The sequence below is a fragment of the Dasypus novemcinctus genome, chromosome 4 (genome assembly GCF_030445035.2).
Source record: "Dasypus novemcinctus isolate mDasNov1 chromosome 4, mDasNov1.1.hap2, whole genome shotgun sequence".
NCBI lineage: Eukaryota > Metazoa > Chordata > Mammalia > Cingulata > Dasypodidae > Dasypus > Dasypus novemcinctus.
The window spans coordinates 157,492,260-157,518,711 of NC_080676.1; the positions used below are offsets into that span (position 1 = coordinate 157,492,260).

At 42.5% G+C, this 26,452-nt stretch overlaps 1 protein-coding gene across 15 annotated transcripts in view; it reads right to left on the reverse strand.

Moving 5' to 3' along the window:
• HLCS (holocarboxylase synthetase) overlaps nt 1–26,452 on the reverse strand; it is a 239,049-nt gene that overhangs the window by 134,307 nt on the left and 78,290 nt on the right. For all 15 annotated transcript variants that reach the window (XM_071214961.1, XM_058296218.2, XM_071214966.1 and 12 more), the window contains one exon: nt 16,119–16,390. In XM_071214961.1, coding sequence (XP_071071062.1) covers nt 16,119–16,390 — 272 coding nt within the window. The remainder of the gene's footprint in view (nt 1–16,118; nt 16,391–26,452) is intronic.

A 26,452-nucleotide genomic window follows, 5' to 3' on the forward strand; every position in this document is an offset into this window, starting at 1 on the left:
GATGTTTTTCCTTTGAGCCCTTAAAACATTTTGTTCCACTTGCTTCTGGTCTCCACAATTCCTGATGACATTCTGTGGACAATGTCTGTGGACATTCAGATCACTGTTTCCCTATGGGTAGATCTTTTTTTTTTTTCTCTCACTGCTTTCTTTGCTTATCTTTGGTCTTCAGCAGTTTCACTAAGATGGGCTGAGGCATTTTCCATCATGTTTATCCTGCTTGGGGATTAATGACCTTCTTGAATCTGTACATCTTTCATCAAATTGGGGGAACCTTTGGCAATTGTTTCTTTAAATATTCTTTTCTGCCCCATTCTTGCTTCTCTTTCTGGGCTCCAATTGCACATACACTGAACATTTTCATATCATTCCACAGGTCCCAGAGACTGTTCCTTTATTTTTTCAATCTTTTTCTCTCTTCTTTAAATTGGATAATTATCATTGTTCTATTTTTCAAGCTCACAGAACTTAGAGGACAATATAACTGCATTTACTATGGCTCATCTTTGAAGGGTTATTGCCACCTAGACAAAGGCTAAAAGAAATGTGCAGTTGTAATTTTCCACTGTAATTTATACTAACCAGAAATGTCCTATTCCATGGGAAATTCAAAGAAATAAGGCAATAACTACTAATGAACACCTGTTAAAGGCCAGGAATTGTACTGGCATATAGAACACACTACCATTTTAGTTTGCCCAGATCACAACCCATCACTATAGGTACCACTGCCCATATTTTACAGATACTGGTCCAGAAGAACAAATAAGTTACTTGTCACATGAGTAAGCTCAAGAGCTGGTCAACTCAGGTCTCTCATTATAGCAGGGGTTCTTAACATTTTCTGTTCTACAACCCCTTTGCCAGTCAGGTGAAAACCACAAACCCCTTACTAAGTCCACACTATACTGTGTATAATTTAATAAATATATCGTACCTGCACCAACACATCCCCACCAGAATGTTTTTTTGAATTTTCAATTCAAGTTCACAGACCACCTGAAATCTTTCCACGGATCCCCTGGGGGTCCATGGGCCCCTGGTTAAGACCCACTGCATTAAAGCTCTTTCTACCACACATCTCATAAAAATAAATGAACACCATCAACAAGATTTAGGCATGCCTACCTCATCTCCTTATGTAACAAGATTAGTGCTTAAGTAGATATTGCAAGTAAGGGGTACTATGCAGAACGTTAGGATTTCAGCAAAGCATCTGTGGAGAGGTAACAGAGTGTTAGGGGCTAAGAATTAAGACTCTGGAGACAGAAAATCTTTTTGAGGCTGCTCCCACCATTACTCTTTGTGACTCTGGCCAAGCAATTTAAACTCGCTCAGCCAGCCAGCCATAGCTCTGTCACCTTTTAAAGTAGAAACTATAATGGTACCTATTTCATAGTGTCTTGGTTAATATTGAATGGAAAAAATGCATGTAATGCTTTGAGCACAGTACCTGCCACACGGTAAATGTTCAATTAATGTTAGCCATATTCTCAAGGCATGACATCCTTGTGAACAAAAGATGAGACTGCATAGCAACATAGTGGCAACATAAGTAACAATAAACGAACATTATTAGCTCCATCCTGTTCAACTGCTATTAATGTCTGCTTTTGTTTTGTAATTTTCACATTTTCTTCTAGAAAAGAAATTGTTAAGAATTACTCAGAACTGCTGATTCAGAAAGAAACATGCTCATTATTTACAATAGAAAAATACTGAAAAAGACAGGAAGGCATTCATGGGGAATAATTCAAATAAATTATGGTAAGGCTATATGCACCCAATAAAAGAAATATTTTAGCAGATCATTTGATTTCATGGGAAATGCATATTTCATATATAATGTAATCACAATTTTATGTAAGTTGTATGGGATGGGGGGAGGAGAGAGGCACTGAAGGCTAGAAGGAAACATACCAAAAGATTAACATGACCTTCAGTGGGTGGTGAGATTACAGATGATTTTGAGGTCCTTACTATTCAATACTAAACTTGCAAGTTTTCAACAACAAACAAGAATCATTTTTATAGTTGAAAAATATTTTTAAAAAATAAATTTGTGTCATTTGATGTACGCTGACTGGTCTTATATCAGGGTTTTTGGCCCTTCAGATGGAAAGCTTTGCTCTCCAACACAAGAGTTTAAGGAAATATTTAGACACTGGAGAAGTTTAGAGAAAAGACAGTATGGGGATAAGGCTGGTCATAATAACCGCCTTCAAATATCTTAAACACTATCATTTGGGAGAGGGTTAAAATTTCTCTATTTGGATCCATGATCAGAATTCCATTTTGGAATGGAATGAGTTTAGAAGGACCCACTATCCAAAGATGACTGGAATGGGCTGCCACAAGGTACCAGAGCTCAATCAATATTTGTTAACATGGGAGTGGATGCGACCTCAAACAGATGAGCGCCTGCTTCCCACGTGGGAGGTCCCGGGTTTGGTTCCCAGTGCCTGCTAAAAACAAACAAACAAAAAAACAGACAACAAGCAAACAAATGAGAAAACCAATTCATGGGAGCTAATATGTCTCATGGTTGAGCACCAGCTTCCCACATACAAGGTCCCAGGTTGAATCCCCAACCCTGGTACCTCCAAAAAAAATGTGTTAACTGAACGACTGGCAGGAAGTTTCTCCTCACTGGTGCTTAGACACGCCCTGACCTTGCAGAAGGCAGTGCAACCGCCAAGATGATCGGCCTTCAGAGTCTCCCAGACCCGAGGCTAGGAGAGTTTGGGCACACACTGACCGATTTAGGATTTAGCAGAGATCAAATCCCTTAGTCAACCCCAATGACGACAGGATTGTGCTAGAAAAATTTAACTTTCTTGACAGTTTTCCAAGGCATAGAAGTTAAAACCAGGAGCTGCCTGTTATCATGCAGGGAGACTCTACCTTGCCTGCCGAGAGCAATAGCTCCTTCAGGGAGTCCTTCGACACTTGGGAGGCATTTATAGGCTGCATGAAAAAGAAGAGAAGAGAGAAAGAAAGGGAAGGAGGGAAGCGGACTTGCCCAATGGATAGGGCATCCGTCTACCACATGGGAGGTCCATGGTTCAAACCCCCGGCCTCCTTGATGCGCGTGGAGCTGGCCCATGTGCAGTGCTGATGTGCACACAGAGTGCCATGCCATGCACGGGTGTCCCCCGCATAGGGGAGCCCCCACGCAAGGAGTGTGCCTCATAAGGAGAGCCGCCCAGCGCAAAAGAAAGTGCAGCCTGCCCAGGAATGGTGCCGCACTCACGGAGAGCTGACACAACAAGATGACGCAACAAAAAGAAACACAGATTCCCAGTGCCGCTGATAAGGATAGAAGTGGTCAGAGAAGAACACAGCAAATGGACACAAAGAGCAGAAAACTGGGGGGGAGATAATAAAAAATAAATCTTAAAAAAAAAAAAAAAGAAAGGGAAGGAAAAGAAAAGAAACAAGACCTAAATAAAGGCTGCGGGAGGCTTTTCAATGGAACTTCTAAACAAAAACAATGCTTCTAAGAGAAGCTCCACATCTGAGATTGGCAGCCCCTGTCTGCAAGTTTCTCGTAGCACCTCTCTGGGTGCTACACAGCATTAAAAATCAAAAGGCATTTCAGTTTCTTTATGGTTAGAAAAGCGACGTTATTGTAGGCTATTTTTAGAAGTAGGAGGGGTACCCCGAACAGGTAGGTTTACCTGTCAAAACTCCAGAAGAACAGGGAGAAAGCTGGGACTTGTGGAAATCCCCGCCGCCAACTCTCCACCACCATGCCAAGCTAATCCAACCCAGGCTCCGATTATGGAGCAAATGCTCCACTCTGGGGTGATGAGCCAAGCAAGCTTTAATGAAACCTCATTAGCCAAGACCTCACCCAGGACAACTCCACACCTCCCCAAACTCCCCTTCTCCCCAGTCCTGCCGCTGCCCAGCCCCGCCCCCTCACCTCCCAGGGCACTTGAAGTGTGCTGTGGATTGACGGCATTTTCCGCCACAACTAAGTTTTCCACAACTAAGTTTTCAACTCCGTGGTATCATCCCCCCTCTTGAATTCTCGGTGTTTGGATTGGAAGCGATTCTGGCCGAGAGTTCTCTCCTCAGATGTCACTCATCTCTAACTGGTGACTTCCAATCCTTGGCCCCGGGAGCTGAAAACCTACCTGAATAATCACCCCTCAAGACAACCGCCGCTTAGCTTTACAGGGGCATGGAATCCACACACATTTCCCAGAGTCCCAGAAGAGAACTACAGCCCTCAGTCCTCACTAATGTTAGTCCGGAGAAGTCAAGGAAGTGGAGATACTCATACACTTAGTCTTAAAAATAGTATGCTTAGAGCTTTGCCAGGGCTCAGGACAACCGAAGGTAACGTATTCTACTTCAACCGCACAGTACCTACAGGAGGAAGAAATAACTTACCTGGTAACAGCTAAAATAGAATAGGCAGGGCAGAAAAAGAAATAATCCAGCCAACCAGTCAGCCATGCTGTAAAATAAAAGAGCTGTTCCCTGGGCCGAGAGTGTCAAGTCCAGAAGGACTTGCCCACTGGTCTCGAGGCCTGTGTTCCAAGGAGGCTCCCCAGCCCCTCGGGCACATCAGGGTTCTCTTTACTCCTCTGTCTGAAAAGGGGGCACTACTGTTTTGTTTTTAAATTAAGCTTCCTTTTACAGAGGAGGAAATAGACCCAGAGTGGTCCTACGATTCATCCAAGGTTGCACAGCTAGGGTGGCAAAACGGCACACACAAGTTATAGTGCATGTTTCTAGGGTTTCCCCACCGCCACCCCAATGCATAGTTTCAATTTTTGGTAAATTTGTACACACACAGTTTATGCAATTTTAACCTACATCGGCACCCAGGCGACCTCTGAAACCCAAGGGTCAAGAGAGAGGTAGGTAGGTACAGAGCTCGGCAGAGTTCCTCCCTCTTCTCGGCTCTCCTCTCACCTCCCCAGCCCCCAAGTAAATAGTTCTGTGCCAGGCAATGACTTCAACATTTCCCTTCTCACTAATTTGAATACTCTTGTGGGAGAGCCAAACAAAAAATGAAAATGATGAATGACTCCTTGTGCAATGCAGAAAAAATGTGGCGTTTGGGATCTCAAAGTGACGGAATACCCCTCATGCAGAAACAGAACATGCTTCTCTCCGAAACGAAAAGCAGAAACAAAGGCATTTCAGAGCCCAGAGAACGTTTGGCCAAATGGTAGGTGTGCGCAAACGATTTTAAAGGGGCAGACGAAAGATAATCAGCTCTCACCTCTAAAGCAGGCACATGTTTTATTGGAAAGGGAAAAAAAAAATAGTTTGTCTAAATAAACCCTAAGGCAAAAGTTAAAATGGGGGGAGGGATGCTTAATGGGTGGAAGGCTACCTGTCTGATGAGCCAGCACATTTACAGGTGGCTACTAAGTCACATTTTTGAAAGCAGAGCTCAGCCTCTAGCTCCACACCCAACACAAAGGTGAGTGGGCAGGTGTGAATTCTCAGGAACACTGGCAAGAATTATCTAACAAGTTTCTGCTCAGAAACTAACGTTAGTTCACAAAGTTTTTAAAACACTGTTTTCTTGTCACACATTTCTTACTGCCACAGAACCTAGGAACACATTCCCAATCTCTGTTTCTTAGTTTCCACGGAGGGACTATCAGCAGTCTCCATGTGGGGAAACCGGGGGAAGGAAGGCTGCTGACCACCCACTCTAAGCGAGAGATGCGGGCAGGGCTTCCGTGGCCCCGCCCCTTGGGCCCACCGGACAGGACACCGCAGGGACTTGCCTGAGGACAGAAAGTGGTGACACTTGCAGCCTGTGCTGCTTTGAGGATGCCATGCGAGCAAGGTATCTATTAGGCTCGCTCTGAGAACTCGGAGGCCACCAAAATGGTCTTTATTGCTCATTTTTTTTAACTTCACCCTTATGCAATAAAAAATTTAAAATGTCTGCTGTTATACAGACAGGAACTCTTCCCCAGATGGTGCTAGAAGAATTGGCAAGAAATGTCACCAGCAACTTTTAGAACTTCCCAGAGATACACACTTTCCCCCTCAGCCAAGTGATCTTCCAAGAGGAAGCTCAAGCCCAGACCAAGGAGCCTGCCTCGTCCACGCTCCCTGGACTAGAGGAAAAGCACTGCCCACCACCTCGGGGACCAGCTCACGTCTAAACCACAACCAACACTCTTGGCCTTTTCACTGAGAGAACTCTGAGCCAGAGGGGGAAAGGTGAGAGAATTCCCTGCTGCCATCTGCCGAGTTCGCACTTTCTAGCCCCGAACCTTGCTGGACTATATTTGGTGGTCTTTCATCGCTTGTTTTAAACAAAACAAGCACTTGACAAAATTAATATCAAGTATAGTATATAATCAAGCAATTATGCAGAGTATTCGGGATCTGAGATGTGTCAACACACTTAAGAGATTGAAGCAACATCAAACACACGCAGTTCTCACTGGTGCAAAAGCTGTAGGGGTGTGGGAAGGGGTGGGTAACGGGCAAGGCACACCCACAAGACCGGGGAAGTGGATGTGGCTACCTCTGAAAATGATGCTAAATGTGAGGATTTAAATACAAAGAAAATTAAACAAAAAGGAAATCTGCTCCATACATTTTAAGAGAAATGGAAACTGTGGCAATTGACTGTTTTTTTCCACATCTTTCAAGCAAACCTGGATTAAGACAACACATTTTTGGCACAGGAGTACCACAGACGAACCATCATGTTTCTAGTACAATGAGGAAACGCTGTTGAAATCTTCAAACCCATCCCAAGAAGGCATGTATTGCAACCTTCACTGATGCCGTTGCTTTTTGTTTCTTTTACAACCACGAAGAATGCACCACAAAAGTCAAAAGGAAAAGGAGAATCACGCACAAGGTTTAAGTGATGATGAGGGTTTGGGAAGTATTTCTACGAGCCGAGAGCTTTGCAAACGTCGTTCCAGCATGTCCTGGCCTCCGTCCTGGAGTGAAGGCAAGCTCCATGAGGGCAGGCTTTGCACCTGCTGTATTCCCCACTGGGTTCCCAGAGCCTGGCACACAGCTGGTGCACCAGAGAAATTAGCTGAACAACGGCAATTAAAAGAAGAAAAAGCAGGGTGTATCACTAGCCACATTATACAAACAAGGGAGGCTAGAAAGGCGACAAGATCTGCCCGGAGTACTCTTATCTAGTAAATGCAGGAGCTGAGACTCCAGCTCAGGGCAGCAGTACTAGATCCCAAGAGGCGAGCCGCTGGGTCAAATCAGGACATTCTCCCCAAAGTAATGCAGAACGAGCGATCTAGGAAATTTCTGCAAATACTTCCCATGACGGATATTTACTCTACTGTCTAAGTTTCTTTCTAAACGTCTCGTGTACCCTCAGAAGATGAAGACTGCTGCTCTGGAGGGCGCTGGAGGCAGGGCTCCCACTGTGTCTCAGCACGGAGGAATCCCTGGAAGGGCCGGGCAGCTGCCCCAGCGTGCCCCGAAAGAGACCCTTTCCACCACACAGGGCGTCGGGCCTGGGGGCTACCTCCACTCTCACCCTGATGCGCAGAAGAACTGAGGACACTGTGAGTGGGCCACAGTTAAATGTCCTCCAACGCTGAGAGAGACAAGAGTAGGTGGCCTGACTCTAATGACGGTGCCATCTAAACAGAATCACTGTAGCAATTAAAAATGGCAAGCACACCAAGAAGGTTACTCTACTGAAAAGTTCAGTTACAAGACGTAAAAATAAAAACAACAGCATCCCAGAACACGAAAAACAAATGTGGATAAATTTCTGAAAAATAAAGATGACTGAACATTCAACCCCAGAAGCTTGGTATATGAGAAGCTAACTTATTCAGGTGTTGAGTTGGGACAAAAAAGCATTTAATGGAGAACCTGCTAGAATAACCCTTCAGACGTGACTGTTGAAGTCAAAGGCTGGACTTTTATTTTAAATGTTAATTTAGATGTAAACATTGAAATGAAGGTTTTCAAAAAAATTCCACCAGAGTTTTCACTTTTAAAGCACCAATTTGGGCCCATATAAAGGCTACCCTAATTATTCCAGAGCAATCAACTTCTTAAAAGTCCTTTATTTCACAATTACGCTAACATCCCATTAATTCAGGATACTTATCGATGTGTGCACATTAAAAGTACACCAGTCACAACACAATACAGGCATTAATATGTAAAACATCAACAAAAGCCATCTGGAAAGCTAATGAATAATCAAGGGATTTCAAATTAAACTACAGAATTTTCCCTTAGAATCTTTAGGACAACACTGTCAAGTTCAATCTATTCACTTGGCCTCCAGAATCAATTTTTCAAACTTTATGACAGGTCTAATCGCTTCCACCTGTGCCTCTCGCTTGACTCTTGACTGGCATGCTACCAGCCAGGGTGGAAATGCACACAAAGACCCCTATTAGGATCCGGCTGTTTCTCTACTGTGAGGTCACTCAGCCATTAAATTAGTTCCAGCCCAATTTCTGTCCGCTCTGGCCTGGACTTCAGGGGAGGAGGTGGAGAAGAGAGGAGAGAGTGAGTTAGGAGAGAAGAGGGAAGAAGAGAGCAAAGGGATGTTTGTGGGGTGACTAGATATATATGCATAGAGTGGAAAAGCTGGGATTGGCCTCAAATTCTAAAATAAAAATACTATCTTTTCTAAATGATGATGTCATTCCAGTGTCACCCATTGCCCCCAAGGGGAAAAAAATTTAAGCTGCTTTATGGAATTACCTTTCCTTTTTTTTTTCCACTTTGCTTTTAGAAAGTCAACTGTCTTCCATGTAAGACTTCCTCAACTAACTTGAGGCTAATTCACAGAGCGTTGGAAGTTACAGAGAGCCCCAGAGGCTGGCTGGGGGGCAGCCCTGACTTGGGGGAGCACTGTGGTGTTTGATGCCCCTGTTCTCCCAGTCTAGGAAATCAAGCCCCACAGAGGTGACAAAGCCAAGGGCATCGGGCTAAGAGTGAGCAAGTCTCCTGTCCCGGCATTTTCCATGCTAGACTGAGTTTCATGACTTCAGGAGCAACGCCTGACGCTTAGGAACTGCGTAAGAGAGACTGGCCAAGCGGCATTCCTTTGCCCACCGCGTGCTGCCATCTCCTGTGCCCATACCTCTCCCTTCCGGCTGAACTCCCAGCACTCAGCCCAAGAACAGCGAACGGAACTCTAGGAACTGAAATGAGCACAAGAATCTGCTTATCTGCTGCTTAAGGCCTGGCTGGTACCTCATCCCCATCAGTACCTCTCCTCTGCCTAACACAGTGCCTGGTACACAGGATACACTGCATAAATGCTTACTCGATGAAGTGGCAGTCAAGGTTAAGCCTGGAAAACTCAAGGGACTTAAACAATGGTAGAGAAATAAACTTATTTAGTATAAAATGAAATTTAAATTATTCTTTACAAATACAAAACAGTCAATCCTTGGTCCAGCTTATTCAGGATGTACTAAAATGCATAGGAAATGGGTCTAAACAAGTCTGAGGCTATCTGGCTCACCACACAAGGTGCTTCACACCTAGTTCCTGTGAAGAGCTGACAGAGACTTGGTCTAAGTCAATCAAAGATAGTATAAATCAAACAAAAGAATATTCCAAAAAAGCACGGCGACTCATGGTCTAACTTAGAGCCTTTCTCACACTGAACAGTTGACCATCGCTTTTCTCGAGGTTGAAAGGAATACACAGGGCCTGCAGCTTCCCCAGAGCAGCGTGAGCACCTCAGGTGCTTCTCCAACAGTGAGGCTGGAACCTCCTGGTTTGGGTGCCCTTCACTCCCCCACCTCCAGAGCTCACATTTGCTAACAGCTTCCTGGGTCTGTGGCTGGAGGACAAGGGATTATGGAATCCAGTCAAGCTCAGGGTCCAAGCACAGCACTGAATCCACACCCATGGGCCCTAGCCAACCTGGTGAGCTCACTGGCCACAGGGAACCCTACCAGGAAGTTATGCAGAAAGAAAAACAGGCCTCAGAGTCAGAACAAAACCAACAATGCACAAAGCATCGTACCCAGAAGATGTGCCCCTGACAACAGAGCGTAAAAGCCATTTCATGGTCAGAGATATGCAGCGAGGGATGAAATCAACCCTTCTAATCAAACCAGTTGGCGTGGAACTAGGTCACTCCCTTGGCTGGTTTGTTTTTTGCTTTCTTGGAGGGGCTGGAGGTAGGAGTCTCCAGGCTATTCAATTGCCTTGATTTTAGTGATCAGCAAGCAGCCTCCACATTCTCCCTCCAGTACTGCCTTCCCGGAGTTCTTCCTGTCTACCAAATCACTAGCATAGCTTCAAAATTCACAGGGTGGACCAAGCTTCTCCTTTACCTACAGAGATCAAATGAAGACTTCCAATGCCCACTCAGTGCCATGGCAGTTTAGTTGGGTTTGAAGTCAAAGAAGAACATATGATATCCTCTAAAATATTTGTCATAAATTTCAAATCCCCCTAGTCCTACCAATTTTACCAGAAAACTGCCTCTGTGATCCTAAGTAAGCAGTGAAACAAAACTAGTATTACAGGGAAGCAGAAGTGGCTCAAGGGATAGGGCTTCCATCTACCATATGGGAGGACCTGGGTTCGATCCCTGGGGCCTCGCAGTGAAAAAGAAGAAGAGAAAGCATGCCTGCACAGTGAGCCAGTGCCCACGTGGAGAGCCAGTGCCCATGAGGCGAGCTGAGTGCCCACGTGGCAAGAGTGCCTGTGCAGTGAGCCAGTGCCCATGCAAGTGAGTTATGCAGCAAGATGATGACACATCAAAATAGAGACGAAGGGGAGAGTCAAGGCAAAGCACAGCAGAAACCAAGAACTGAGGTGGCACAATTGACAAGAATCTCTCTCCACATCAGAGGTCTCAGGATCGAATCCTGATGGACCCTAGAGGAGAAAAAAACGAGAAGACCAAAGAGAAACAGATACAGAAGATCATACAGCGAATAGATACAGACAGCAAAAACAGCAGGGCAGGGGGAAGGGGAGAGGAAGGGGGGGGAATAAAATAAAATAAATCTTTTTTAAAAATTAGTTTTGCCTATGATTTTAAATCTTGCTTGCTACTTTAAGGGCCTCCAGCTATTTTTTTCAAAGTAGCATGGAAAACAGAATATACCTGTGACAAAGACTTCTAATGGCCCACCTGTATCTACTCTCCACTCTTCCTTAAGTAACAGAACCTGAGTATCCCAATATAAAGCCCACATCTATTTCCAGCCTGTTTATAGGTAGATATGGTCATGGAACTAGGTCTAGCCATGGGATATAAAGAAAAATGTCAAGGGCAGCTTCTTGGAAGTGCTCTCCCTGCTTCCTGGCTAAAATGTGAACACAAGACACAGGTGAGTAGCCTCCTTAGATCAGCTCGCCTGGATCCTTGACGCAGTAGTCAACCCGCTGGCCCTGGGCTCTCTCATTTACAGAGAGAAAATGAAACTTCAAGCTCGCTTCAGCACTTTTATCTGGGGGTTGCTGTCACACAGAGCTGAACCTAACCGAGGTGACCTGGAAACTGGTACCTGAATGAGGTGCGCAAAGTCTTAGGTCTGTGCACACCACAAGAAATAAGGCCTAAAATGGGCCTTATTGGAGGAGCTGGCAATGGACATGGGTCTCTTGGGCTCACCTGGTGACACTGCTATGCAGGAGCAAAGCATTTGCTCAAGCCCACGTTATGGCCGCCTGCATCTGGGAAGGCAGCGCATGTGTCAGAGCCTGTACCATTTTAGGAAATAGCTCTAAAAAGTCAAAATCTCAGTGTCTCCCAGTTTCTTCTTTGCACACTTAGCAAAAGGAAAGAGTACACATTTGATAAGGGAGGAGCTCTCTGTCTGTCACCAGTGATCTGAGTTGGAGATTGTGGGGCTGTCCCTGCAGACACAGCAGGAGATAAGTCAGATGCTTCACCATCTAGAGCCCAGAAACCAGAAGGCAAAGATGAGATGGAGGGTGTGGCCATTCCCCAAGCCTACAGCTCACGTGGCCAAGAAGCCCCCAGCAAATTGGGAGGGAAGGGGATGGGCAGCACATAGGGGCTGTTAAAGACCAGAATTAGGCTTATGTGGTCTGTCTGGGCAAGATGACCGGCCATTACTCCCAGAACCCATCAGAAGCAGAAAGTCTAGAGGCCTGCTAAAGTTTTGAGGGTTTACGTCACCAAATAAACTGTAAGTCCAGCCTACAAAAAGCTGTGCCTGTTCAAATCTGAAAACAATGCACAGACTCCAAACCACTGCAGGAAGTGGCTGGCAAAAGCCCATACTCACCAATGTGGTATAGGGACGACCCTCTCAGAAGGCAAAGCCAAAACCCCAAAGGACAGTGAGCAAGTGAGCAAGAGAGCAGAACCTGGTCTGCCCAACGGATGACCAGGGAATGAACTGACCACCTGCCAGGAGGAATCCATGGCCCCCATCTCTACTACAACAGCATGATATGTAGGTGTGTCAGGGGCAGAGAGCATGTCTGTCCTAAGCTAACAGATTGGGAGAGAAGACTACACATCACCCCAGGATCCTGACTCTGATTGAGATGAAGTAAATGAATGGGATCTCTGGGTTGCCTTCCTTGCAGAAGGGTGAGTTTCCTATTAAGGGTGGAAAGCTGTGCCTGGATATCTGGAACCACACCAGAAGTTGCTGGTTGACCCTAGTATTTTCCACTTCTTCCTTAGGGATAGAACTCCCAAGGGAATTCTGGTTCAAGTCCCAAGAGGAGGAAAAATTCAGAGAAAAAATGTTTTTAAAACCTTATAATTAAGGTCTAACTTAAATTTCTTGTCTACTCGTGTGCTTTAGGGAAGAGCCACCCCATTGCCACAGAAGTGATACCCGTCAAGAGCATCGCGTGAACTCAGTCCATGGTATGAAAATTCTTCTTGCCCCATCTAGGATGCTGGTACGTTGATGTGATATAAAGTACCATGCAATTATTAGCATTCAGAAACAGAAACAGTTCCACATAGAGTAAACTCTGTTTCCTAGCATTCTCTGCACTGGTGTGGCACTAGCGTTTAACTTTGCTCCAGTCATCACGATGAGGTATCAAGAATAATGTAAGAAGTAAGTTGATACATAGAAGGCACTTAGGAAGCACTGTCAGGAATGCAATCACTTTCAATAAATGTTAGCCATTATTATCACAACATGAGGTTTGTTTCCATAAAGGTAGGTCATAAAGAATTAGGTAAGAGATTAGTTTTAAACACATTTTTGGTCTTACTCTTGGAAAGGCACAAGCCATGTAGGTCTCTTATCCCTCTCAGGGCCCCCTGGTGAACTGTTCGGACTCCTTTTGGCACCAAGGTGCCACCTGCAAGTCCCCCTTCCTGGAGAACCTCTCAGCAGGCTCCTGACTCACTAGCGTTCTGTGCGGAACTTCGCCTCTTCACTGGGGTTAAAATGGAACCAGTGTGAGCCGTGGACGAAGGACATCTTTGAGAAGTTGTAGCAGCGGCAATATTTATTCAGCAGCTGCTCTGCACAACACTGTATATGGGGCGGGCGGGGGGAGATTTAATAATCACAGCTGTTTCAATCTCTATGCTCTGCAGAGACCAGACAAGAAGCAAAAAAAAGAACCCTAAATGCCCAGGGAAAAGGTAAAATATCTTCCTCTTTAATAAAAACTTTTAATCCTACAGAAGGTTCTGACTAATGTCAAACTCGGTGAAACAGCTTCAATGACCGTTTCATCGTTTTACAGAACCGAGTTTCCTAAGACAGAATTTTTATTAAATAAAAAAATGCCAACAACAAAAAGGAACTTCCTAATATTTGAGAGTGCTAAGGCCGTATATTTGCCTGGTATTTTTTTTCATCCTAGAACACTGGCTCCACTAGGTGTAACGAGACCCAAGCATCTGAACACACCCAGGTGCCTTGGTGCGCCCACTCAAATGGGGTGCACGCTGCGCCCCCTCACAATGCAGCACCTATTCTACAAGCTTGGGAACCATAATTCCAAGATTTCTAGACAGTCCTGATATCACAGGTTCATCATTTTTGTTCACAGAAACAAGAATGGTCTGCAAATATCAATGTGTTCTATTCTAACTTTGCCTCCCAAAATCTTTTGCTAAATCTTTTCCTAGAATTTATTTTTTTAGAACAGTTCTAGTTTTATAGAACATTTAAGAGAACTCCCATATACCCAGTCTCCTCTAGCACCCAGATTCCCCTGCGTTCATGTGGTACATTTGTTACTGGTGATAAAACAATATTAACACATCATTAGTAACTCAAGTCCACAGTTTACATTACATTTCCCTCTTTGTGCTGTACAGGTCTATGGATTTTGGCAAACGTATGGTGTCATGTACCCACCATTACAGCACCACACAGGATCATTCACTGCCCTAAACCCTGCCCCCGGGCTCCACCTGTTCATCCTTCCCCTCCACCCCACCCCCAGCCTGTGGCAGCCACTCATCTATAACTGTCTCTATAGTTTTTTCTCCAGAATGTCATATAGTAGGGTCATGTCTGATTTTTAATTTAGAAAACGTAATTATCATGGATATTTTCATTTCCTAGCTGCTAAAAGAAATACCATGCAATGGGTTGGCTAACAAGAATTTATCAGTTCATGGTCTCGAGGCTAGGAGAAACCCAAAATCGAGGCGTCAACAAGGCAATGCTCTCTCCCAAGGATGCGGCTGGTCCCAAAGACCCAGCGAGCCTGGGTCTGGGTTTTCTGTCATAGCAGTGCACAAGGCAGCACCTTCTCCTCTCTTCCAGGTCCTCTTCTTGCTTCAGCTTTTCCCCTATGGCCTTTCTAGAAGGTCGTAGGTAATAGGATAAGACCTGCCCTGATTCAGCTGGGCCACACCTTCTCTAAAACCTATTTACAACAGATTCACCTCCACAGGAATGGATTAAGATTAAAGACCTGTTTTTCTGGGGTACATAGCTCCAAGCCACCAAAGTGGGTTACCCCTTCAACTTCAGTAGCAAAGATTTATCACCGAGTCTGTAACAAGCAAGTAATGACTGTTCCATCTCTAAGAACAGGCTTTCTGCTTCCCTTCTGGGGAATGCGGTGCTAGAAGACGGAGAGGGAAAGGGGAAAGGGGGCTTAGGGAACACTGATAAAGGTCCTATGACAACCCAAATTAAGTCAATAAAGAATACTTTTTAATAAACATGGTTCATATCCGCCTTCCTACTCCTCTCGCCTTCACTGCCAATTCTTCTAATCTAGTCCTTTCTCTCCACACTATACTCAAAGCCATTCCAATTACGTTGAGTAGGAAAGTCAATAAAATGCTGAGGTTATCTTATTTTATTTTATATCAACCCATTATCAAATTCTAGAAGTACAATGAAGAAGAGAGGTCAAAATATGCTCGCATGTCAAATTATATATCGATCTAACCATGTAGGTGAAAATTTCATCCTAGAAATTATGGACACAATTATTTTTGAAGTCTTATGTTCTTTCACTTCTGGCCCCATGTTCAGGGAAGACGCTTTTCTTTTTCATTCCCTCCAAAATTCTACTTTTTAAACTATCTCAATGTAATATGAGTATTAATTAATACTATTAATGTGGGAGTTTAAAAAATTCCTTTCATCTGTTTTTCATTGTTTAACTTTTACTCAAGGTCCACAGGGGGGCAGGGAAGAAACTTGCAATAAGAGTAAATTTCAAACATCCAAATGGGATTACAGAGCACTTAAAAAATGTATTGGATGGGAACATACCAAAACAGGTTTTCAAGTACAATTTCAGCTCCAATTTATTTCAGTTTGACACAGTTTACATGTCATTCAAATATGCTATTTTAATACTCCTGAAGTACATCTTAAATTAAATGTTTAAAGCTGGTTATAGCACCACAAAAGTAAAACAACAGCCTTAACAACAGTGCCACCTGCGAAACCTTTTGTTTATAAAGCTTTTTTCCGAAGGACATTCCGAAGGCCTAATTAAGGAGCATCTCAGACACAATAAAACACCCATTCCTTAAAATACAAATCTTAGACCAAAGAACTTTACGTAATCTCTCTGCCTACATTTCCACTCTTCAAGTAAAGAGGTAAATAGGTCTGGCAGACCGTATTGCTCTGTGACCCTAGTCACACCCCCTCTTGGTAGAGAGAAATCATCAACATAGAGGCTTCCTCCCTGCCAGAGCCGGAGGTCGCACCAGAACTCACCCGTCCAGGAGGCTCATCGTTGTGGCTGTCACTTCGGCAAACAGAATTGTTTTTCCAAGTTGCTTGGTCTGCAAATTTTGTCGGTAGATCTCTAGGTTAAAATTTTCAGATGAAAAGGCCTCCATGTCAGTAACAACAGGTATAGAAGATGGGGTTATTTCTACTTCAGGTGTATAGGATGAAACGAATTTAAGGGAGAGCTTGCTGGATTTTATTACTCCATCAGAATCCACGTGTTTCCCAAGCCATTGCGTGAGGGGACCCCGGATTTCCTGTGTCAGAGAGGAAGAAATGAAAGGTCATAAATTGGCATTCCGTTAGAGCATGGTAGCTTTTCATATAAATACCACTTTGATAACATAAGTACTTCCTAATTCATGATGAATAAAAGCCAGATTAACTTACTTTGTACATCTATCACTATAATAAGTATACTAAGTATGCTTACATTATAAAAAGAAATTGTTCAGTTTGGCAGTTTCTTACAAAGGTAAAAGTAGACTTACCATATGCTCCATCAATTGCCCTTCCAGATATTTACCCAAATGAGCTGAAAACTGGGGACCACACAAAAACCTGCATGTGAATGATTTTAGTCACTTTGTTCATAATTGCCAAAAATTGGAAGCATCAAGATGTCCCATTCGATAGGTGAATGGAGTAAAGACAGTGTAGTATATCCATATGATTGGCTATTATTTGGGGATAAAAGAAAATGAGCTGTAAAGCCATGAAAAGACGTGAAGGAACCATAAGTGCCTATTTCCAAGTGGCAAGTGAGTCTGAAATGGTTACATATTGTATGATTCCAAATACATGGCATTCTGGAAATGGCAAGACTATAGAGACAGTAAAAGGATCAGTGGTGGCCAGAGACTTGGGGGTAGGGGTGGGGTGAATAAGTGGAGCACCGATCGTTTTTAGCGCAGTGAAACTACTCTGCATGGTCCTGGGATTAATGGTAGATACACGATATTATGCATTTGTCAACACCCAGAGAACCATACAACTCAGAGAGTAGAGAGTAAAGCCAAAATGTAATCTATGGACATTATTAGTAACAATGTTTCCATACTGGTTCACCAACTGTAACAAATGAACCACTGTATTGCAGGAAGTTAACTACAGGGGAATCTCTGTGCATCTGTGTTTATTGGGGGGGAGGGGGTCATATGGTAAATCTCAGTACTTCGTGCACAATATTTGTCAACCTAAAACTGCTCGTTAAAAAAAAAGTCTATTAAAAATAAACTAACTTTCCAGAAACTAGATTCTAAGAAAATAATTACAGCTCATTATTATACTTTCTATACCGCATTATATCCAAAATTCTTAAAAGTCCCCTCCAGTCCTGGAATACATTAGTAATTCTCTGATTCTCTGTGCATTTTATAAAAAACTTCATACCTTTATACTTTATCCCCACAAGGATCTTTGAAAAAAAAAGCTGAAAGTAGTTCCAGGGCACAAAGCACTAAGATATGAGAGCAAGAATCAAGCACAGAGGAGGACTGTGGGAAGATGGTAGAGTAGAAGCTCCAGGAATGAGTCCGTCCCCTCCACCAAAACAACTACTATACTGGCAGAAATTGTCTGAATCAACTATTTCAAAACTCTGGACACTAGTGGAACACTCTGAGGCATTCAGGGAAGAGCTGAAGGAAGAAGCTGGTAAAGTGAAGAAAGTATCAGTGAAACTTCACCCTCCTATACAGTGGTCATTATCTCCTAGTTCCCACTGCATGGCAGGCAGCTTGCTGGTGCAGCTCACTGACTGCAGGGTGGGCTATCAGGATCCAGTTCTTCAGAATCCAGGGGTGTGTACTTTGATCACTGATGAATGCATCTGATCAGCTACCTCAGATCACTGGGGGCCAGCTCTGAGGGTGGCTATTGTTCCAATCCCCCAGGGAAAAGCAGCAGAGGAATCTTAAAAAAAGAAGTACCTTATCCCCCCTCTCTTTTCTTTCGTTCCCCATATTGGAGCAAAAGTAGTTTGGAAAATTCACAAATTGATGGCTCTAACCCTCAACAACAACAAAAACAAAAACCCATCAATCCTAGAGGAGTGAGAAATAGATGTGCAGAATTTTAACAACACAATGCTCAGAATCTCCTGCTGTCCAGAAAAACTAAAAACAAAGAAACAAGGAAGTATGACCCGTTTATGGGAAAAAGAAAATTCGCCAGAAACCACCCCCGAGGAAGCCCATACATTGGAACCGTTAGTCAAAGGCTTTATGTCAACTGTCCTAAATACACTCAGTGAGCTAAATGAATCCACATATAAAAAGCTAAAGGAAATTAGGAAAATGTCCGAAAAAATAGAGATGAAAATTATATTTTAAAAAAAGAACCAAACAGAACTTTCGGTGCTGCAAAGGATAGAAAGTGAAATGAAAAACTCATTAGATGGATTCAATCTCAGATTTGGATAGACAGAAGAAAGGATCAGCAAACTTGAACACAAGAAAATTGAAATTACCCAGTGAGAGGTAGATAAAGAAAAAACAAGGAAGTGGCAGAAAAAGTGTTTGAAGAAATAATAGTTAAAAATCCCCCAAATCTGATGAAAGGCATGAATATGCACAGCCAGCAAGCTCAAGGAATTCCAAGCAGGATAGATTCTAAAAGAGCTACACCAAGACACATTAGAGTGAAATGGTCAAAATACAAAGATAGGATTTTGAAACTGCGAGAGAGAAGTGACTTGTAACATACTAGGGAAACCCAATAAAAAGAACAGTGGACTTCTTATGAAAACATGGAGGCCAGAAGACAGTGGGACTGCATATTTACTGCCCTTAAAGAAAAAAACTGTCAACCAGGAATTCTATACCTGGAAAAATTATCTTTCTAAAGTGAATGAAAAATTAAGACATTTACAGGCAAACAAAAGCTGAAAGAATTAATTACATGAAGACCTGTCCTATCAGAAATGCTAAAAGAAATCCTTCAGGCTGAAATAAAAGGACACTAGAGGGAAGCAGACTTGGCCCAATGGATAGGGCATCCACCTACCACATGGGAGGTCAGCGGTTCAAATCCCAGGCCTCCATGACCCGTGTGGAGCTGGCCCATGCACAGTGCTGATGCACACAAGGAATGCCATGCCACACAGAGGTGTCCTCCACATAGGGGAGCCCCATGCACAAGGAGTGTGCCCAGTAAAGAGAGCCACCCAGCGTGAAAGAAAGTGCAGCCTGCCCAAGAATGGTGCCGCACACACAGAGAGCAGACACAACAAGATGACGCAACAACAACAAAAAAAGAAACACAGATTCCCGGTGCCGCTGATAAGGATAGAAGCAGTCACAGAAGAACACACAGCAAATGGACACAGAGAGCAGACAACTGGGGTGGGGAAGGGGAGAGAAATAAATAAAAAAATAAATGTTTTTAAAAAAAAGGACACTAGATAGCAAAACAAAGGCATAAGAAGAAATAAAAAATATTGGTAAAGGTAACTACATAGGTAGATATAAATTCCTGTATTACCGTACTTCTAATATGTACCTGCTTTTTTCTCCCCATATGACTGAACAGGCAAATATGTAAAATAACATGTGAAATATTTGTTGGTGTGCACACAAAGAATAAAGATGCAATCTAAGACAATAACTATATAAAGGGGGAGGGATGGAGATATATAGGAGTAGAGAATTTATATAGTACTGAAACTAGGCTGATACTTGTCGAACTAGGTTGTTATTAGTTTAAGTTGTTAATTGTAAATGCAAATGAAACCACTAAGAAAATATGAACAATTACATGCCAACAAATTAGAAACCCTGGATAAAATAGACAAATTCCTTAAAACATGCAAAGCACATAATCCAACACAAGAAGAAATAGAAAATCTCAACTGACCTATAACAACTAAAGAGATTGAATCAGTAACTAAAAATTTCCCAACAAAGAAATGTTTAAGACTGGATGGTTTCCGTGCTCAATTCTACCAAACATTTAAAGATTTAACACCAATCCTTCTCAAACTCCTCCAAAAAACAGAAGGGGGGATTATGTCCTGACACCAAAGCCAGATAAAGATAACACAAGAAAAGAAAATTACAGACCAGTATCCTTTATGAATATAGATACAAAAATCCTCAACAAAATACTTCCAAACTGAACCCGACAGCATATTAAAAAGAGTATATACCATGACCAAGTGGGACTTATTCTAGGAATGTAAGGATGGTTCAACATAAGAAAATAAAACAGGGAAACGGACTTTGGCCCAGTGGTTAGGGTGACCGTCTACCACATGGGAGGTCCCCGGTTCAAGCCCCGGGCCTCCTTGACCCATGTGGAGCTGGCCCATGCGCAGTGCTGATGCGCGCAAGGAGAGCCCTGCCACACAGAGGTGTTCCCCGCGTAGGGGAGCCCCATGCGCAAGGAGTGCACCTGTAAGGAGAGCCGCCCAGCGCGAAGGAGGGAGCAGCCTGCCCAGGAATGGTGCCGCCCACACTTCCCGTGCCGCTGACGACAACAGAAGCGGACAAAGAAACAAGACGCAGCAAAAAAAGACACAGAAAACAGACAACCGGGGGAGGGGAGGGGAATTAAAGAAATAAAAATAAATCTTTAAAAAAAGAAAAGAAAAGAAAACAATGTAATATAACACACTAAAAGACTGAAGGAAAAAAAACCACACACACACTTGCCTCAATCGACACAGAAAAGGCATTTGACAAAATCCAACAACTTTTCAAGATGAAAACACTCAGAAAACTAGGAATAGAAGGAAACTTTCTCAACATGATAAAGGACAATTACGAAAAACACAAAGCAAATATCATACTCGTGGAGAAAGACTGAAAGCTTTCTCCGAAGATAAGGAACAAGACAAATATGCCCACTGCCACCACTGGTACTAAACAACTAAACACTGTACTGGAAGTTACAGCCAGTACAATCAAGCAAGAGAAAGAAATAAAAGGTATCCAAATTGGAAAGGAAGAAGTCAGATTATCCCTGTTCACAGAAGACATGAGCCTATGTAGAGAAAAATCCCAAAGAATCTACAAGAAAGCTACTATGACTAATGGATGATTTCAGCAGTTACAGGATACATGATAAACATGCAGAAGTCACTTGGGTTTGTATACACCAGTAATGAACAATCTGAAAAGGAAAGAGAGCATCTATAGGAGCGGAGGTGGCTCAAGTCACTGGGCGCCTCCCTCGCACATGGCAGGTCCTGGGTTCTTCCCAATGCCTCTTAAAAAGAAGACGAACACACAACGAACAGAGAGAGCAGACAGTGAGCACAAACAACTGGGAGAGGATAAAAAAATTAAATCTTTAAAAAAAAAAGAACATCTAAAAAAGAATAAAATTTCTAGGAATAAAGTTAACTAAGGAGGTGAATGACATATATTGAAAACTACAAAATATTGCTAAAAAAAATTAAAGAAGATCTAAATAAATGGAAAGGCATCCCATGTTTATAAGTTAGAAGACTTAATACTATTAAGATGTCAATACTGACTAATGCCACCTACAAACTCGATGTGATCCCCACCAAAATTCCAGCAGCATTTTTTGCAGAAATGGAAAAGCTGATCTTCAAATTTATAATGAAATTGGAAGGGGCTGTGAATAAGCCAAAACAGTTCTGAAAAAGAAGAACTAAAGCTGAAAGAGCCACACTTCCTGATTTCTAAGCTGCAGTAATTAAAACAGTACAGTAGAGGTTTAAAGACAGTTATAAAGACCAACAGAATAGAACTGGAAGTCCAGAGATAAATCCACACATCTACAGCCAGTTGATTTTTGATAAGGGTGCCAAGTCTATTCAATGGGAAAAGAAAAGTCCCTTCAAAAATGGTGCTGGGACAACTGGAAATCCACATGCAAAAGCATGGATGTGGGCCCCTAACTCTCACTACATATAAAAATTAATTCAAATTGAATCAGAGACCTAAATATAAGAGTGAAAATTTTAAAATCCTACATAACATCACAGGGAAATATCTTCAGGACCTTGCAGTAGGCAAGGATTTTTATACCAGAAGAAAAAAAAAGATAAAAAAGACTGTCAAAATTTAAAACTACTGTGCATCAAAGGATGTCATCAAGAAAGTGAAAAGACAACGACAGAATGGGAGAAAATTTTTGGATTTTCTAGATTCCTGGTGCCCCCAGCCCTTGCGGACCACACAGTCACACACGGTACTCCTGGTTTTCAGCGGGCTACTGCCACCCTGGACCACAGGGCAGTGGGGAGATAGGGTGCTGGGGCTGGTAGAAGGCCTCTTCCGGCTGCCCCTATGATGTCAATAAATAGGAAGCAAGGTCATCAGCTAAGAGTGAAAATGAGGAGCCAGCAGAGGTTTGAGGAGGGAACAGAAAACAGGACACTGAGATGAAGAAATGATCGGAGCTGGGGATACTGTATGAGTGACCGCGGGTGTTTGGGACTATGTGTGGTCAGTAAGTTTGACCGCAGAGGGAGAGCAGTCAGCACTATTCTGTGATTTCACCCGGCCAGGGTCAGCTACACAGCTGTGCAGTAGAGGCAGGGAGTGCAGGTGAAGGGGCCGAGGTACACAGAAACCAGCAAGGGTGACTGCGCTACAGTGGAGATACAGAGAAACTTCAGTATGAGGTGGTCCTGCCTCAGAAGGTTCCAGTCCAGTGGGGAGGAGAACAAGAGGAGGATCCCAGTTCAAGGCAGGATGGACAGTGCCAAAGAGAAGGTCAAAGTGCTGTGGAAAGGAAGGTAAAGAGAGTATGGTCCTGATGGAACAGGAACTGGAAGTTGTTTGGAAGAGGTAAAGCTAAAGTGAATGTCCCATGGGAAGAGGATTTGGCTCAACTGACAGAGCGTACGCCTACCACATGGGAGGCCCAGGGTTCAAACCCAGGGCCTCTTGGTCCATGCGGTGACTGGCCCATGCGCAGTGCTGATGTGTGCAAGGAGTGCTGTGCCACGCAGGGGTATCCCCCGTGTAGCAGAGCCCCACACGCAAGGAGTGCACCCCATAGGGAGAGCTGCCCCGCGTGAAAGGAGTGCAGCCTACCCAGGAGTGGTGCTGCACACACGGAGAGCTGATGCAGCAGGATTGACGCAGCAAAGGGAGACGCAGATTCCCGATGCCACTAACAAGAATACAAGTGTACATAGAAGAACGCACAGCGAGTGGACACAGAAAGAAGACATGGGGGTGGGCGGCAGAAATAAATAAAAAATAAACCTTTAGGGAAAACAAAAGTACTGCTACTAACTATAATCGATACCTTAAAAAAAAAAAAAATTAAAGTAAATGTCCCGGAGAAAGACTTCCTGCATTAAACTGAAACTTCCTTGTTCACAGTTAATTCTCTGATACATACTCTATTGGAGAAAGAGACAGAATGAATAATTAATATACAATGGTAACTCCCAAGCCTCATATTTGACCATTAATGACAACCAGCTCTGTTTCCAAAACTTTAGTCAACACTCTTACAGCATAAAATGGACAGATCTGAATTGCCTTCATCACTTTCCCAGGACAAATGGATGTTACCAAACATAGTCTAACATTGCTTACCAGTGAATAGGGTAAGCTGCAAAAATAGAAGGGTGAAATAATTGGAGAGCAAACATTTCATTAACTCAAGCTAAGAGCCAAGCAGTTACTCATCGGATATAAGCAATGTAAATCCCCCACGCAAAATCAATGGAAACCAGGAAGAAATGAAAAAGAAACAACTATTGCCAAATAGAATTTTCAGAACAAGCATAAAGCAGGGAGCCTTCTTGGGAGGTGAGTATCCAGACTGGCCATCTTTATGTTATTCATTTCAGAATGCTCAGGTGCACCTGCTGTGTCTCAAAAACAGTACCATAGTGGAGAGAAAAGAGAAGGACCACAAGAAAGTAAGGCAAGTGGACCATTGACCATGAGGTGCAGAGATGCCCAGAGATGTACTTACCAAATGCAATGGATGTGTCATGATGAAGGGAGTGAACGTTGCTGAGGGGGAGTGGTGGGGTGGGGGTGGTGGGGTTGAATGGGACCTCATATTTTTTTCAAATGTAATATTTTTACAAAATCAATAAAATAAAAAAAAAGTAAGACAAGAGTAAGAAAACTCACTCAAACTATTCAATATACACTTCCCTTTGTCAGAGTGGGTCAACCTGACTTGCCAAATTTAACCACCTATTCTTATTTGCATGCAAGTTGGGAGCCAACTTCTCAAAGAAATACATCATCATTGTTATGTGTACTTAATGTCCAAGGTAATATTCCAAACTATTTGTTTTGAAAACAATACTTAAGAGATGTACCAATCTGCAAAATAAATTCAAATGGATGAAAACAAGACATCTTTTTTTTTTTTTTTACCTCTTTCACATAAACTTTCAGAGCTTATTCATAACCAAATAGATTGCTCAGAACAAAGAGAATCTTTAAAGGAGACCTGGAAACTCTTAAGAAATATAATTTCATGTGACCCATAATTTTCCTGAATATTTATATTCACTAATCAAATACAACCATGAGTCATAAAGTAAAAATGAGTACACATGTGAAGCACCAAGGATGCCCCTGCCTTCATTATCCCTAGACAGGAGAGTAAAACCCTGGTGGCAAGAAATATCAAAACTTGTATCCAGAATATAAAAAGGAACGAACTCTTAACACAAAGTTATATGAAAACAAACAATTCAACTGAAACATGGGCAAAAGATTTGAACACTGCCCCGAAGAAGAGATCAGATGATCACTAAGCATGTGAAAAAATGCTCAGCATCATTTGTCATCAGGGAAATGCAAAGTAAAACCACAACAAGATACCACTACACACCCACTAGGATGGTTAAAACTTAAAATTCTGACAATATTAAGTGTTGACAAGAATGTGGAGTAAATGGAATTATCATATATTACTGGTGGGAATGTAAAATTGTACAATGGTTTTGGAAAACACTGCTTTCCAGTTTTTATAAAGTTAAACATATACCTCCCATGTGATCCAGAAATTCTACTTCTACGTATTTGTCCAAGAGAAATGAAAACACATGTCCACACAAACACTTGTATGCAAATGTTCATAATTGCCAAAAAAAATGCAAACATCCCAAATAGCCACAATCAGGTAAATGGATGGACAAAAAAACTGTGACATATTTACACAAATAGAACACTACTTAGCAAAAAAAAAAGGAATGAACTACTGATACACATGGCAACATGGAAGAATCTCCAAAACATAATACTGATTAAAAAAAAAAAAAGAGGCAGAAGATCATACGATATATGATTCCATTTAGGTGAAACTTCAGAAAAGAGCAATCCAATCTACAGTGATGGAGAGCAGATCAGGGATAGCCTAGGGAATGTGGCCGATATTAACTGTGGAAGTGAACAAGAGAGTCTTTTAGGGTCTTGGAAATGATCTGTATCTTACTGGGATGGCAGTTACATGGGTATATATACATTTGTCAAACTGGGCACCTGCAATGGGTGCATTTTCTTGAACATAATTTATATCTCAATAAAGGTGATTTTAAAAAAAAGCAAATTCAACAAGCCTATGCAACACTAAACAATAACCAAAGTCCATGAGACCCTATGTTCTCTTCTACATGCCTAAACAAGACCAGCATTCCTACTCCTGAACAGATAAAGTCTTAAATTTACATTAGGGAAAATCCACACTTCAGTGGCTACTCTCTGCTTAATAAACATATTGCAATGTCTGCTACAGAAAGTACTCAGATAAGAAATCCATGGTATCCTGGGTCCATCACACTAGAGTGGTACATCCCATCCTGCCACTTCCATCCTATCTGCTAAATGTATCTACTTAACAAGATTCATTGTGTGAATCACAACTGTACCTCTAAGTTAGCTGTGGATTCAAGAATGTTTATCACAATCTCCATTTGTTTTTGGTGCTCCTATTCCTGAGAAATACCAAAAAAAAATTATCTTAAACTAGGTTTCCTATCTCAGAGATACATTTGCTTTATTGTAAATGATTAGATTAGCTGTGCTTCAGTCACAACACTGTAAGTTGCGAGGCAACTAGAAGTGGGTAAATCAGAAAATGAATCATCAAAGATATGAAACACAAGCTCTTTTTATGGGTATCTCACTCTCAGGTATATACTCTCAAGGAAACAGGAGCAAATATTCAACTCTCATAGAATTTAACCAAAACAACCCAATTCTAACTATTGGTATTTTACAAACAAAATATTCACGGGCAATGGTGCATTCACTCGGTGTCTTCGCACATGTGATAAAGCATGCTTCAAAGCAGACTTTTATAATCAAAAGCTGATGATCCTCAAATAACAGTGTTGGTTTTTGTCCTGATCTCATTTAAGG